This window comes from Malus sylvestris, chromosome 11 (genome assembly GCF_916048215.2).
Source record: "Malus sylvestris chromosome 11, drMalSylv7.2, whole genome shotgun sequence".
NCBI lineage: Eukaryota > Viridiplantae > Streptophyta > Magnoliopsida > Rosales > Rosaceae > Malus > Malus sylvestris.
Genome location: NC_062270.1, coordinates 5,673,692 through 5,688,503, shown reverse-complemented (window position 1 = coordinate 5,688,503; position 14,812 = coordinate 5,673,692). Strand labels below are relative to the sequence as shown.

Below are 14,812 nucleotides of genomic sequence, written 5' to 3'. Positions count from 1 at the left end.
CAAGTTGGTAAGGATTAAAATATCCATTTTCTATTAATTTCTTTGATCATAGAGGGGTCTCTTTACCATTATGTATAAATAGGCTATCCTATTTGTAAGGATATGGTAAAGGGGCGCATTCAATCCTTGTTTGTCCATTAATTCTCAGTTCTTCTATGCATCACATGGTAGAGTAGCGTGGTAGCTCGCAAGGCTCATAACCTTGAGGTCATGGGCTCAAATCCCCGTCTCCGCAACATTTTTTTTTTTGACAAAAAAAAATAATGAATTACCCTTTTCATTTTGGTGGGAGGAAAAGAGAGGGGAGTGACACACCCTAACCCGAAGACTAGGACGTGCTGGCCGTCACGTGAGTGTGACGTAACCATAACGCAAGCGGAAACGATTTAATAATAAAATACGAGTCAACAAAAACCACTAATTGCAGTTATTTACAACCTAGCATTCTATGTGCATAAGAGTGTACTAAACACACATAAACAGAGCATAAGCATCTAGGTGCAGTCAAGTAGGAACATAACTATTTTACAACACCCTCGGGTGAATCCTACATTTATTTAGTCTGTCAGAACGCCGAAGCAGTCCTCGTAGGCCACCAACGCCTCAACTATCAACTAGAACCTGGAGGGGCGAAAAACAGAAAACGTGAGTGGGCGAAAATCAATCTTTTCCAAATCATTTCATAAATCCACAATTATAACCCCTTTTTGGAAAACCTGTATACTTTCCCAGAAAAATAGTATATAGCATATATATCTCAACTGTCTCAATCATCAATCTTATGACAGATTCAATAAAGAATGTACCATGCCAATTTCAACAGTTTAGTATGAATGCATTAACATAATATAATCAGGTAAAAGAAATAATCAATCGTAGGCCCTCTAATAGCCCTGAACGATTGAACCTAGAGCTCAACATCTATCAATCTCACTCTCTGCCGGAGTCACTCCGCGTGACCTGTCCGGCCTTCTGCACATAAGTCGGAACTACCTAATGTAGTTTGAACGACTCATGGTAATATTCGCTCTAGTGCTTCTCTCATCAATCATCTGTATACAATAACCTAAGGTCACCCACCAGTCATAATCTCACTAACACTCTACGACTGGCCCGTCGTACCCACTCCGCATGGACTGTACGACCAGCATCTACTTGGATCCAAGGCGAGCGTGCGATGCGGTGAATACTATAAGCACTAAACCATGGTGCAGGATATGAGCTCAATATATCATCATCATCATCATAATATTAATTAAATACTTACCTGTGCTTCCACAGCACCATCATACATATATGCATCATACGACAGTTCATAATATCCATAATATTCTATGCATGGCAATCACATCATATTTCATTTCATTTCAATATACTTTTCATTTAAATTTGATTTCTGGGGAAATCGAGTATATAGGTATATATAAAAACAAATGCCCACTCACTGGTATGTCGCCGGGTCGTAACCCCCTTGACGCCCCTGGATGTGCTCGTCCTCGTTAAAAGTTCCACCTAGAAGTGAAATAACTTAAAACAATCATTTAACGCACATTTAACGCACCTAAACCAAACTAGGTAATTAATTCTTCATACGATGCTCAAATTGGGTATATGAATATACCACAGTGACCTACACAACCTCAGGATCATCCCCAAATTTTTAAAATAATTTTTGGAGTCCTCACGCGCCCCCACGCGCCTGACGTGGCACGGACCTACGCGCGGCCCACGCGCGGCCACGTGACATGCACACTGACGGCTACAGTGAACGGCGTTAGAGAATATTCCGTCAAATCCTAGTATATTCCGTTAAAAACTAACGGTTTCCGTTAAAGTTAACTAACGGCGTCGGAATATTCCGTCAAACTTGACGGAAGATTCCCTGTCTTCTCCGGCGAGTCACCGGTCGCCGGCGACTGTTCGCCGGTTTCTGGAAAAATTTCAAATCTACTATTCTCCTTCGTTTTTCAACCAATTTCTTCGCATTTTATACCAAAATGAAGCATTTAACAAGTACTATCACGTTGGAAGGGTTTTAGGGCCTAAAAACAACTAGATCATACCTTCCAAAATTCCTCAATTTCGGCCAAACTCGAACCCGACGATCCCGACGTCCATTTTGTTCAAACGAGGCACTCCGAGCCTCCTTAGGACTTCCTAAGACTCGTGGTGATCTTTGTTTAACCTAAAACACAACCAAAATTAAGTTCGTGAACAGTGCCATTACACGGGGTGTTTTGAAACTAGGATTTCAGAAATGAAACTTACCTGAAACTTATACCCCCGTGCTCGTGAAGTTCCCAAGATCACGAAGATGATCTTAGATTGGACGTTGGTGCACGTTTGTGGTTGTTCTTGGTGTTTGTCCGAGAGCTTGAGAGAGTTCGAGAGTAAGAGAGAGAGAGTGTTTCTGAGGGAGAGATGAGGAAGAAAGAGGGAGAGAGACAACCTACGGGTTTTGGGGAAGGATTTCAGGAGGTGGGGATCCCACCTAAGTCCAATACAAAATTATTAGACCAAACAAATGTAAATCTAAACCCTAGTTTAAGATCTTAGTGTAAAACAAATACCAAATTTACGCACCTTAATCCCGTTTAAGGGCGTTTTTGTAATTTCACGTCCTCGGTATTTAGTAATTCTGGGACGGGCTGTGACAGGAGAGTATAACTCCTGTACTATTGTGGTCAGCTATACTTAATGCTTTATCTATTAAATAAAAAATAAAATTTAATATATTTATCCATTATCCTTGGCGGATAGCGGGAATCAAACCCGCGTCTTCTCCATGGCAAAGAGAAATTTTACCATTCGACTATATATGCATTATATATAATTTATTTAGTATTTATAATATTTTATAAATTATATATTTTATATATAATAAAATAAATAAATAAAATTTCATTTTTTTAAATTATTATAGTTATAGAATAATAATACAATAATACATATTTAATATACAATATATACAATCCATATTGAATAAATAATACATATTTACATCTATTTATTTTAATTTAATATTTTTCATTTATATATATTTTTACAATACAAAAACACACAAGTTTGACCCCCCCCCTCAAATTTTTCTATTTTTTTTTTCTTTATTTGAATTTTTGGGACTTATATTGAATTTTAATGTGTCTCACAACCTAAAGGAATTGGGAGGGGGTCATTTCATTTTTGGATATAGAACGAATAGGTTGAAGAGATGCGATAATTAAGGATACCCACCAAAAAGACTAATCCAATCCATAATGATGTGTTGGAAAATAGAATATTTTTGTTATCCGACCAACCCTTAGGAGAAGCAAATACAATAGGAACACTAATCAGAAAGATTAATGAAGTAGCAATTAATGCAAAAACAGCCAATTGGAAAGCAATAGTCATGTTTCCAATCCTCCAATCCACCAACAAAAGAATTATACCATTTGATTTGATCCCTTTATCAGCCAAAAAATTGTAAAAAAAAAAAAAAAAGCATCATGTAAGGATTTTACCATGAATCCATTCTTTTTTTTTAACTTACAAAGGGGCATGCTTGCTGGATCATGCATCTATATTATATATATACATAATAGATAGACCTATAGATTTACACCTGATATCTTTCTATAGATAGTAATGGTATCAACTCATATGTTCATGTTCTATGAGGTGGAATAAAAATAAAATATGGGATAAAAATAAAATAGAAATTATCTTTAGGAGAGATGGCCGAGTGGTTGATAGCTCCGGTTTGAAAACCAGTATAGTTCGAAACAAAGAACTATCGAGGGTTCAAATCCCTCTCTCTCCTTTATACTCGGTGAATAGATTTGTTGCTTTTCTTTATTTTATTGGTTTTGCTCGGCTCAGTAGCGTAGCATAAAAGAAATTGGTAGCATAAAAGGAAATGGCTCGACTAAGTGGGATAGCCGAGCCAGAAAAAAAAAGATTAGAAGATATAAATGAGTTGAAAAGAAAGAATACTTTTAAAATATGACCTGATCCACCATACATATTAAGTTTGGTGGAATCAATTTGATTCCTACTTCAAGCATTGGATCTCTGTGTCAGTTAAGAGGAGTCATGGAAAGAACAGGTTCAAAATCACGACCAATTCCTTTTTCAAATCCTGCTGTAGCTGCACGAGCCCTTCCCGCGTGCCATAAATGGCCTACGAATAGGAAGAATCCTAGAACAAAATGAGAAGTAGCTAACTAACTTCTAGGAGAAACATAATTTACTGCGTTGATCTTGGTAGCTACGTCACCCATGGAATTTAAAGAACCTAAAGGAGCATGAGTCATATATTCCGCAGAACATCGTTCTTGCCAAGGTTGTATGTCTTTTTTTCAACCTACTCAAGTCCAAACCATTAGGACCCCTTAAGGGTTCTAACTAGGAAGCACGCAGATCCCAAAAACGCATAGTTTCTCCTCCAAAAATAACTTCCCCGGTCGGCAAATGCATTAGATATTTACCTAAACCGGTAGGTCCTTGAGCAGACATGTATTGCTGTTTGAAGACACTGATGAGTAACTGAGTGATTGAGGTAAGCAAAATGAAATATTTGTAGCTCACGACTGAAATAATATGCAACACTGCACCAGAGATCATGTACCCATTTCTCTCTTTTCACAAATGCATGAATTAAATGGCAATAGAATTACGCGAAAGTATAAATTATGTACATGCAAAACATGAGTAAATTTTGCATAAAACTCAGTCTCAAAGTTATCCCGTCATATATGTACGCAGAATCTGGACGAGAATGATTCATTGAAGAGATCATTTTATCTAGCTACAAAGTGGGGCTCTCAGCCATTGGCGACGCCCATGGGCGGTTGTAGTTCATGGTAGAAAGACGAAGGTATCTACGGTCTTGTATTCGATTCTCTTTTTACAAAATGCATATATGAGATGGCAATAGAATTACACAAAAATACGAATTATCTACAACAGATCTTAAGGGTGAATTTTGTATAAAACCTGTAATTATTATAAAATTAAATTGTGTAATTATTCAGTCATATACATGAAAATATTATGATATAAAATAGATGAGGAGGTCATATTATTAACTAAAGAGAGGTGATGATTCGGAGGGACAATCTACAAAGCGGGCAGCTTGACTGAACGGTCAGCCACTTATCCACACACTCAGAATGATATGTATGTTGGCACTTTGGCAACACCTTAACCTTCTCTTCTCCTTCAAAAACTCCAAGACAAATACAACACTCAATATCAATGGTTTCAACATCAAGAACAATACTAGGGTTAGCTATTACCACCGATCGATGCAAGACAACCGGCAAGTTATCAATGGCGGCAGCATCGAGCCCTAGCGACTGATGAACTTGTGGCAAAGATGCAATATTTGTAGCCCTAGAGGTTGTTGTTGAGAGACGACCTCTGATACAAGCCCAACGAGCATAGAAGGATAGGGTAGTGATGATGAAGATCAGAGAGAAGAAGAAGAGGACTAGTAAGAGGCCTCGGCTGTCGATGTGGAAGTTGGAGTGGTTGAGATCACTGAAATGCCACTCAAAGAGTGGTGATTTTTCGGACGCCATTAAAATTGGAAAAGAGGTTTTGATGAGTTTTTAGTGGGTTCTCTTGGACTTAATGGTAGTGTTGGTGTGGGTTGTGACGGTGAGGGCTGTGTGCTTTTGGTACCCTTCGGGCATGTTGAGGAGTACTTTTGTAGCATAACGAACGGTCATAAGCACTTTTGTTAAAAGTACTGTCATTAAAAGCACGTTTAACTTTTTTTCTGTTAAAAAACTATCACAAAAGCTTTCAATCATACAAAACGGGATGACTTGTCATATATCCAGGGGGATAGAATAGAGACTAGTTTAATTAGAAGTATGGGCTGGCAGTTCACGGGGTTAGGTGGTTGTGAGCATTAGTGTTTGTGCAACGTCTCAATATTGAACTACTTGCATGTCCTACTTCTGTGTTACGTCAGTCATAAATGAGTATCAATATATGGATATATATGGATGATCGAATGAATTGAAAATAATTGAATGACATAAATTAGCATGAGATGTGTAAAAGATAAAAAGAAATGTGTAAATAACATCACCCATAACATATTGCAACTTTTACGTGCTTTCACATCAAGCTCTTTGGCAACTTCTGCTAGCTTTCACTTCAAGCTCTTTTTGTTTTCCAGCTCACTCATTTGATTAATAAAGTGAGTGTTATACATTTAACAATGTTATTTAGGCACACAAAGTTGGCCGCATCCCTGAGACTTTTTCTATGATTTAAGCATTGTATTGAATTTATTATTGTCTGGCCAAAGCTAAGAAAGTATATTTTGAATTTATAGGAAAAAAGAGCTTTCCACAGGCAAATTTTCTCCAATGCACATCAAAAGTCCACACTTAAGTTGCTTATTTGAAGTCGTTAAATTTGATTAAGCTAAATGATATTCCCATTCGATTATCTGAACAACAATATTTAGGCCTCTTTTAACAAAATTGTGTTTAATTTGGTAGCCACATCATATTCGGCCAAGTTTTTCCTTTCTGGGACAAAATATTGGGTCAAGTTCAATGTTGGGTAGAACTTAAAAATTGGCACTTTACGGGCCCACTTTATATTCACAAAGAAAGGATCAGGGGTCCAAAAATATTGAAAAAATAAATAAACCGAATTGGTCCCGGCGGGGCTCGAACCCGCGACCTTCGGCTCATAAGACCAACGCTCTAACCAACTGAGCTACGGGACCAATTTGTTGTTTATTTCTCCAATGCCATTTATATACGATTATGTCGTCACGCAATTTGAAATCCAAACAAGTAATCTAATTGTAGCAATCTCGGGTCCAATTTGCAGCCTTGATCCACATCAAAACTGGTTTCGAAAACAACTCCTGGAAGCAACTGTAATCGCACAAAATTACTATATTATGCATCCTTATGTGTTCTATATCAACCACTGATATAGGTAAGGGCTTTGTTTTTAAATAATTTGATTTGAAGTGTTCAAAGGCGACCTCATTCCAAAAGGCTTCTCATTGTGAGAGGAACGGAAAAGAACATTTATCGTTCGCAACCTTATCTTTACTTTGCTGTTTTCACTAATTAATTCACTGATCCCCAAACAACGTTACAAGCACTCAATTAATTACACGTTTGCAAGATGCATAGATCAACAACATCTGCATTGTGTTGCTCGATCATATAAAAATTCATCTAATTATCAATCTCATCCATCTCTTTAAGCGAGATTCGGAAAATCCAACATAATTGTATCGATTCTATTGAATATAGAGAAAGAGTATAACAATTGAAATTAAAAGTTTGGTCACAAAGTAGATACAAATTAATAACCAAATATCATGATAGAGTGATAACATAAACTTTTTTTTTTTTTTAATGAGAAACAATAGCGGTATTTCATTGATCATCACAAATAAATGCATGGGTGCCAATTTGGTACATTGCTCCAGAGACTAGCACATATCTAGAGTAAATTTGCATAAACAAGCAATTAATTAAAACCCTAACACAGAACGATAGACGCGACAAACATATACTAGTGCACACACCGATCTTTGCTGATGTGTGAGGCCACACAATGTCGTCGTTGGAGAGCAAGGCCATATAAAATCATTATTGAAAGGTGAGACCACATAAAATCATTGATGACAGGCGAGACCACATAAAATCATTGATGAAAGGCGAGACCGCATAGAATCATAGCTCGAAGGCGAAACCATATCAAGTTGTCGCTCAAAGACGAGACCACATCACCCACTAACGCGGCACAAACAAAACCTACCGTTATCCGAGAAGAGAATCCACCGAACCGGGGCACAACAAAACTTACACTAATCCGCTAATGGTAGGGTGATAACAGAAACTTAAAAGTACTTCCTTTAGTGAAACACAGAGTGAAGCTTTGTGCTAATGTTGTCAATCTAAATGCCATATGCGTGCTTCTGGTGGTTAAACCATATAGCCTCCATCTTTCAATGATGTTTTAAAAGGTGGCATTATTTTTGTTTTTGAGGGAGAAGTAGGATTAAGTTCAAGTTCCAGGGAGAATGCAAAAATAAGTGTATAGTTTATGTCAATTTTTTTTTTTTTTTTTTGGTTTATTAGTAAAGAGATTAATGCAAAGGAAACCAGAATTTGAGAGAAATCTCAAAGAGTTATTTGATTAAAGATTGAACTGATAAGAGTACATACACAGCCAAATGGCTTATAAAGACACTAAAAGGAAAACCCTAGAGTTCTTTAAAAATTAAAAACAAGATAATACGGACAATAATTGAAAGGTTTGATTTTTATTACATAATTTCAAATGTTGTTTTAAAGTCCTAAACGAAATGACTAAAATCCATCATACGTTATGCATAATAAACCAAAGGTCATCGTCCTCCTCTCTAAAAGCCCATAGATGCACCTTCCCACCTTGAACAAATCTCTCCCTTCTCACGATCTGTTTCCAACCATCTGTTAAGCAAAACCCATGATTGTCCAACTGGCGTAGGGTGAATCTTTCTTGCACAAGCGAAGGCCCATGAAAAGTACTTCCAAGTTTCTTGGTAATGTCTTCACCACATAAGTATTCAGTTGTCGGGAACAGCGCTATAGGCAGAAAATCTTTGCTTATATATTACGTCTTCTTGTTGTGAAATCGAGTGTGTATTTTTTTGTACCAATACCTTTATTTATAGTAAATAGTAAAAAGAGAGAAATTTGTTCCTTAATTAATACAAAATCTAATAAGAAAGAATCGCTATAGTAAAAATTAATTTTAACTCCAAATTACCTAAGATTTACCCAATCACACATATGTTAAATCTATTCTATTAAGAGAAGAGGGCTTGTCAACTTTTTGCCCAATTTTCTTCCAATTTTGCCCTCACTTATACACAATGTTGACATGAGGAGGGCAAAATAGTAATTTTGTATCTTTTGATTTTTTTTTCCTATTTTACCCTCGCTTTTGATACACAATATTTACATAGGGAGGGCAAAATAATAATTTTGTATCAAAATATTTACATAAGATAAAAATATGCACTTATTAAGAAAAATTGTTGTGAACACGAAAAATTCCTGAAACGAAAGAGACAAGAACCACGTGCACAAAATAATATTTTGTATTTGATGATTTTGGGTTACAATCTCTCTATCTTGATCCTCTGATTCAATCTCCGTAAGGTATTGATTTGTGGATGTGCGATTGATCCAAAGGGCCGTTGGGCTTGATCTAAGGATGAACGTTCTTCAAGGGCCGTGGGCTTGATCTTGAAGGTGGATTTGAGCGGATCTTCAAGGAGCCGTTGGGGCTTGATCTTGAGGATGAGCATTTATTCAAGGGCCGTTGAGGCTTGATCTTGAATAACGGTGATGAACGGATTTTCACGGGCTTTTGGGCTTGATCTTGAAGAACAATGATTGGATGTATGGATTTGTCGACGTTTGTTGATCCAAAGGGCCGTTGGGGCTTGATCTTAAGATGAACGGATGATGAACGAAGAACGAAGAACAATTTCTTCAAGGGCCGTCGGGGCTTGATCTTGAATTGGTGGATGATTGTTGATCCAAAGGGCCGTTGGGGCTTAATCTTAGATGAATGATGAACGAAGAACGAAGAAGGTTTTCTTCAAGGGCCGTCGGGGCTTGATCTTAGATGAATGATGAACGAAGAACGAAGAAGGCTTTCTTCAAGGGCCGTCGGGGCTTGATCTTGAAGGTGGATGATTGTTAATCCACGGGCCGTCGGGGCCTGATCTTGGATGAATGATGAACGAAGAACGAAGAAGGCTTTCTTGATTCTTCGGGAACCTGGATGCTTGAGAGCTTCGGAGTTTCAGAGCTTCAGAGCTTCAGAATTTTGCCTAATGATTTTGGTTTTTTTTAAATGAATGAATTAGCCTTCTATTTATAGAAATTTCCAAGGCCTAATTTTGAATATAATATTCCAGATGAAATAAGTCGTTTCTGCCAGGTGTTGACACGTGTCCTGTTTAATGACTTTTCCAACTTATTTTGATTTTTTGTTTAGACACACGCTACGTGTAAAATTTATGTAATACATGAGCGTTGAAACTTTGATTTATCGGTCAACATTTATATACCGAAATTTCGATGTCTACAAATGCCCCCACTTCAAGACGCATTGTATACATGTGCTTGTCGCGTGTAGGAGATGCGTTTTGAAGTCCTTTAATGTAGATGTCAATCCAAGAGCCATCGAGGCTTGATCTTGAATTGGGCTGGAGATTTCTTCAAGGGCCGTCAAGGCTTGATCTTGAATTTGTTTGGAATTTCTTCAAGGGCCGTCGAGGCTTGATCTTGAAGGTTGAAATTGGACCACAAGGAGCTTCATGTGGTAGATGATCTTTGGCTTGGGTAGTGGATGAATCGGCACGTATTTGGTTTTTTGCGCTTTGTTGACTTTCCACAGCTTTGATCTTGAACTGGGTTGGAGGATTTTTTGGATTCCTCCAATTGTTGATTTTCCACAGCTTATTCTTGAACTAGGTTTTGATTCAAGAGTGGTAGACAATTGATCTTGAATCGGACTTGTGATTTCTTCAAGGGCCGTCGAGGCTTGATCTTGAATTTAACCGGAAACTTCTTCAAGGGCCGTTGAGGCTTGATTCTTGAAGGTTGACTCGAACACATGGCAAGCAGGCACGAGGTGAAGGTGACGACTTGTTGCTTTGTTCAATCTTTCTAATTCACACCTGAGCAGTTTGGTCAACGGTATGATCTTCAAGATTGATGGGCTCTTCTTCCAGTTGGTGACTTGATCTTTAAGGATTTGATTCAAGGGTGGTGAAACGGCACATGCAGCCCACAACGCCTAGCAAGTCGACCCAAGAATTTGAGGGTCAAAACGAGTCCTCCACCCAGAGTGATTGCAACCCTGATGATATGAGATACTTTTGATTTTGAAGAAGTAGTGGATGAATCAGCACGTGCTTTGTTGCACTTGTCTCCACATGCTTCAAGGTATCATTTTCATTTCCTTTATCTGTTCCTCAGGCAGATGTGGCATCTTCTCGAGTTCCTCATCTCAGACTCCTTCTGCTGAGTTGACTGTGCAGGCTGCATTTTTCTCTGCTTGTTTCTTCTGCACGTTGTCTCCACATGCTGCAAGGTATCATTTTCACTTGCCTTATTTGTTCTTCAGGCAAATGTGGCAGCTTCTTTGGAAGTACAGCAGCAGTGGGAGACGAGTACTCGAGAGCAGTGCTAGGTAGGCAATCAGGGAAGGGTTCCAAGCAGTCGGTTCCTTACCCGAGTTTGAGTGGAGGTTCCGGCATATTGTTTTCTTTATCCTTGTCTTTATAGGTAAGAACAAGGACAAAGGAAAGGACAGGGAGAACGCATGATATGAGATACTCTTGCTTTCTACCCTGGTGATATAAGATACTTTTGCTTTGGAGTCATCGGCTTGCAGAGGTACCCCAAGGAATAAGGAACACTGGGTGACTCGAGAGGCTTCGTTGGGAAGGCATTCTGGGAGATGAAGAAATGTTCTGTATGTCTGCCTTGCTATGTAGGGTGAAGGTGGACAGTTATAGGAAGTCATTTAATCCCTGTAGAGGTACTATTCTTTCACTCGTGTCGATAACCATTAAGTGATTGATTAGTATGGCTTCACGTGCTTTATTCTTTATCAAAAATCTTCGACAAATTGTCCGTAATTTCAGCCAAGCTGAGTGTGCATGTGACAGGTGTTGATGAGGCTGAAAAAGACTGGCGCCTCTTCGATATCTGGAATCGGCGCTTCGACAAATTGCCCGTGATTTCCGCAAAGCTGAGTTTGCGTGTGACGGGTGCTGACGCGTCTGGAAAAGCAAGATGTTTCTCCGATTTCTGAGCTTGCCTATTCGATCTCTGAAATCCCGTCGAGTGCTAATTTTTTATAGAGGCACGCAATTCGTTTCAAAGCACCTTTGAATTTTCGCTTGTAGAAACTCCCTTCTTGCACTTCTAAGATCTTGGTTCGTTCGACCTCTTCTTTCTTCAACACTTTGAAAATGTCTGGACCCTCCGACCGTCGTTTTGACTTGAATCTTGGTGAAGAGGCAGTCCCTTCTTCTCCAGACAACATATGGCGCCCATCCTTCATATCCCCTACTGGTCCTCTTACCGTTGGGGATTCGGTGATGAAGAATGATATGACAGTTGTAGTGGTGGCCCGGAACCTTGTCACTCCCAAAGATAACAGACTACTTTCCAAACGGTCTGATGAGTTGGCTGTTAAGGATTCTCTGGCCCTCAGTGTGCAGTGTGCAAGTTCTGTGTCTAATATGGCCCAACGTCTATTTGCTCGAACTCGTCAAGTTGAATCATTGGCGGCTGAAGTGATGAGTCTCAAACAGGATATTAGAGGGCTCAAGCATGAGAATAAACAGTTGCACAGGCTCGCACATAACTATGCTACAAACATGAAGAGGAAGATTGACCAGATGCAGGAATCTGATGGTCAGATTTTACTTGATCATCAGAGGTTTGTGGGTTTGTTCCAACAGCATTTGCCTTCGTCTTCTGAGGCTGTACCGCGTAATGAAGCTCCAAATGATCAACCTCCGGCTCCTCTTCTTCCTGGAGTTCTACCTAGTACTGAGGCTCTGAATAATCACCCTTTGGTGCCTCTCCGATCTGGGGCTTCGCCGAGTACTGAGGCGCCACCTGATCAATGAAGGCTTTTGTTTGTTTGCACATTTTTTTGTTTTTTTGTTTTTGGCATGTAAATGTTCCCTCTGTAATTTTCCAGAGAAATCAACGAAATAAACTTTATTTTTCTCAATGCATTTGTTTTTTTTTTTCATGTGGTGCAATCCGCACCATCCCCCCATTACTTTATATATTCTTTTTTTTTTTTTCATATGGTGCAATCTGCACCATCCCACCCATTACTTTATATATTATTTTTTTCTTTTTTCATATGGTGCAATCTGCACCATCCCACCCATTACTTTATATATATTTTTTTTCTTTTTTTTTTTCATATGGTGCAATCCGCACCATCCTTTTTTTATTTTTTTTATATATATACATATATTATTATTATTATTATTATTATTATTTTGTCTTTTCAGATGGTGCAATCCGCACCATCCCCTTTTTATTTTATTTTATTATATATATGTATATTTTAGGGTGGTGGCTGACACCATCACTTTTTTTATTTATTTTTTATTTATTTATTTATTTATATTTTATTTTTTTCGCTTTCAGTGCCGGGTGCACCAAAATTTATTTTTTCATGCACACATACATACATACGTACATACATATACATACATACATATATATATAGGGTGCGGGATAGAAGCTTGGAGGAGGAAGGGAGCTTCCGGGACTCGACCTCAAAGCCGTCGGTGCCGCCGCTGTTGCTGAGCTTTGAGTCCAGAAGTGCACTGCCCGTACTGATGTTGCCGATGCGGTCGGGGAGGAGGAGTTGACAGCAGCTTGATCACTGCGAACGGCTTAAGCGGCGGAGATGGTGACTTGGTCTACTTTAACAACAAGAAGGAGATGCGGGAGAAGACGTGTTGATGGTCGAGGCAACCAGCTCGTCACGGACGAGATCGCTGGTGGCGATGTGAGGGATGCCGAAGAGGTAGCAGGGGCTGGTGGATTTCTGCCAGCATAGGCAGGATGGATTTGTTGAGCATGAGGAATCGCACCCCAATAATTATCTTTATCCAACATTGGGAGCTGGACAGGTGAATAGCCAAACATAACTGGCAAGTTTCCAGGATTCACAGGTTGAGTCCCTGTTCGCTCACCAATAACAGTAGGCATCGCCTGCATCATCCCATGTATTGGATGTCCTGATGTGGTGGTCGCACCAACTGAGTTAGATTCCTTCGTCGGGAGAGAATAAGGTATGTTCATCATGTTTACTGATTGCAGGGACTGCCATACGCCATATTCCCAAGCTTATATTCATTTTCTGATGAGATATTAAACCTCTTCTGCCCATTTAGGTCGACAACATTGGAATCAGCAAACCTTCGAACTTCCTTCTGAGCATCAGAAGAATCACCGGATCCAACAAATCGCTTGACGCCCTTAGCATGTTGAGAAATCAGCACTGAGGATGAACCCTCCACTTCAGAATCTGCCACGTCTTCATTTTCAGCAGTTAAGCCATCTTCTGTAACGGAAATGTGTGATGCTCTCATCTCAGGTCTTCACCTGCCAGAAGAACCATGCTGTTGTGCTGCTTATGGCTGCCACATGAACTTCCACAGACGAGAAGTCGGCTTTGCAGGTGACAGCGGCTGAGTTGTCGGTAGGGATGCTCTTCCTCCAGTCGAGGACGCTTTGACTCGGCGTTGCTAACAAGTTGGAAGCGGTGTATTTTTTTATTTTATTTTATTTTATTTTTTGTCGCTACGTAGAAGCCACTGTACGCCACTGCACGCCGCTGCATGAGATGAAAGGCGAGTTCACTTGAGCCAAGTTACGGGGAACTTAAAGTGAGGGTGCGACTGTGGAGAACAGAGAGAGGAATCGCAACTGTCTTCGGAGGAAGAGGGAGCTAGAGGAAGAATCTGTCGATTCTTCAAGAAGAGATCCAGGCCGCCTTTATCGTAGTCATTTAGCCCTAAGCTCAAACTATGACCTCGCCGGTGATGCGACCCCATCGGAAAGCTCCTCCCTCTAGACAGTTTCGCGGCAACAATTGCAGTCATCCCATTATCAGTATCGCATTATGGGTTGACAGCAACATCACCTTGTAAGTTATGGAGTGTTGAATCTGTCGCGGAATGGGAGAAAAAAGGAGACAATTCGGATCTCTGAGGCATTAAAGAGGATGACAG

The 14,812-nt window shown here is 39.4% G+C and overlaps 1 protein-coding gene, 1 long non-coding RNA gene and 1 other non-coding gene across 6 annotated transcripts; all 3 read right to left on the bottom strand.

Moving 5' to 3' along the window:
* Nucleotides 1-314: 314 nt before the first annotated feature.
* LOC126588747 (uncharacterized) lies at nt 315-2,642 on the bottom strand. Of its 3 annotated transcripts, none has more exons than XR_007611593.1 (4): nt 2,584-2,642; nt 2,064-2,491; nt 1,446-1,512; nt 315-621 (listed from the first exon to the last, which is right to left on the bottom strand). It is a non-coding gene; the product is annotated as an uncharacterized LOC126588747 (long non-coding RNA). The 3 variants fall into 3 exon arrangements; XR_007611592.1 differs by lacking the exon at nt 2,584-2,642 and having other exon boundaries at nt 2,064-2,185; nt 2,269-2,568; XR_007611591.1 differs by lacking the exon at nt 2,584-2,642 and having other exon boundaries at nt 2,064-2,568.
* A 1,289-nt stretch (nt 2,643-3,931) lies between these two features.
* On the bottom strand, nt 3,932-5,687 carry LOC126588742 (uncharacterized). Of its 2 annotated transcripts, none has more exons than XM_050253845.1 (2): nt 5,280-5,687; nt 3,932-4,503 (listed from the first exon to the last, which is right to left on the bottom strand). In XM_050253845.1, exons 1-2 carry the CDS (start codon nt 5,562-5,564, stop codon nt 4,387-4,389), a joined length of 402 nt encoding a protein of 133 aa, XP_050109802.1. In that variant the 5' UTR covers nt 5,565-5,687; the 3' UTR covers nt 3,932-4,386. The 2 variants fall into 2 exon arrangements, 1 of the variants encoding a protein (XP_050109802.1); XR_007611585.1 differs by lacking the exon at nt 3,932-4,503 and adding an exon at nt 4,961-5,200 and having other exon boundaries at nt 5,280-5,413.
* Nucleotides 5,688-6,659: 972 nt separating this feature from the next.
* TRNAI-UAU (transfer RNA isoleucine (anticodon UAU)) lies at nt 6,660-6,733 on the bottom strand. Its single transcript has one exon. It is a non-coding gene; the product is annotated as a tRNA-Ile (tRNA).
* Nucleotides 6,734-14,812: the final 8,079 nt, after the last annotated feature.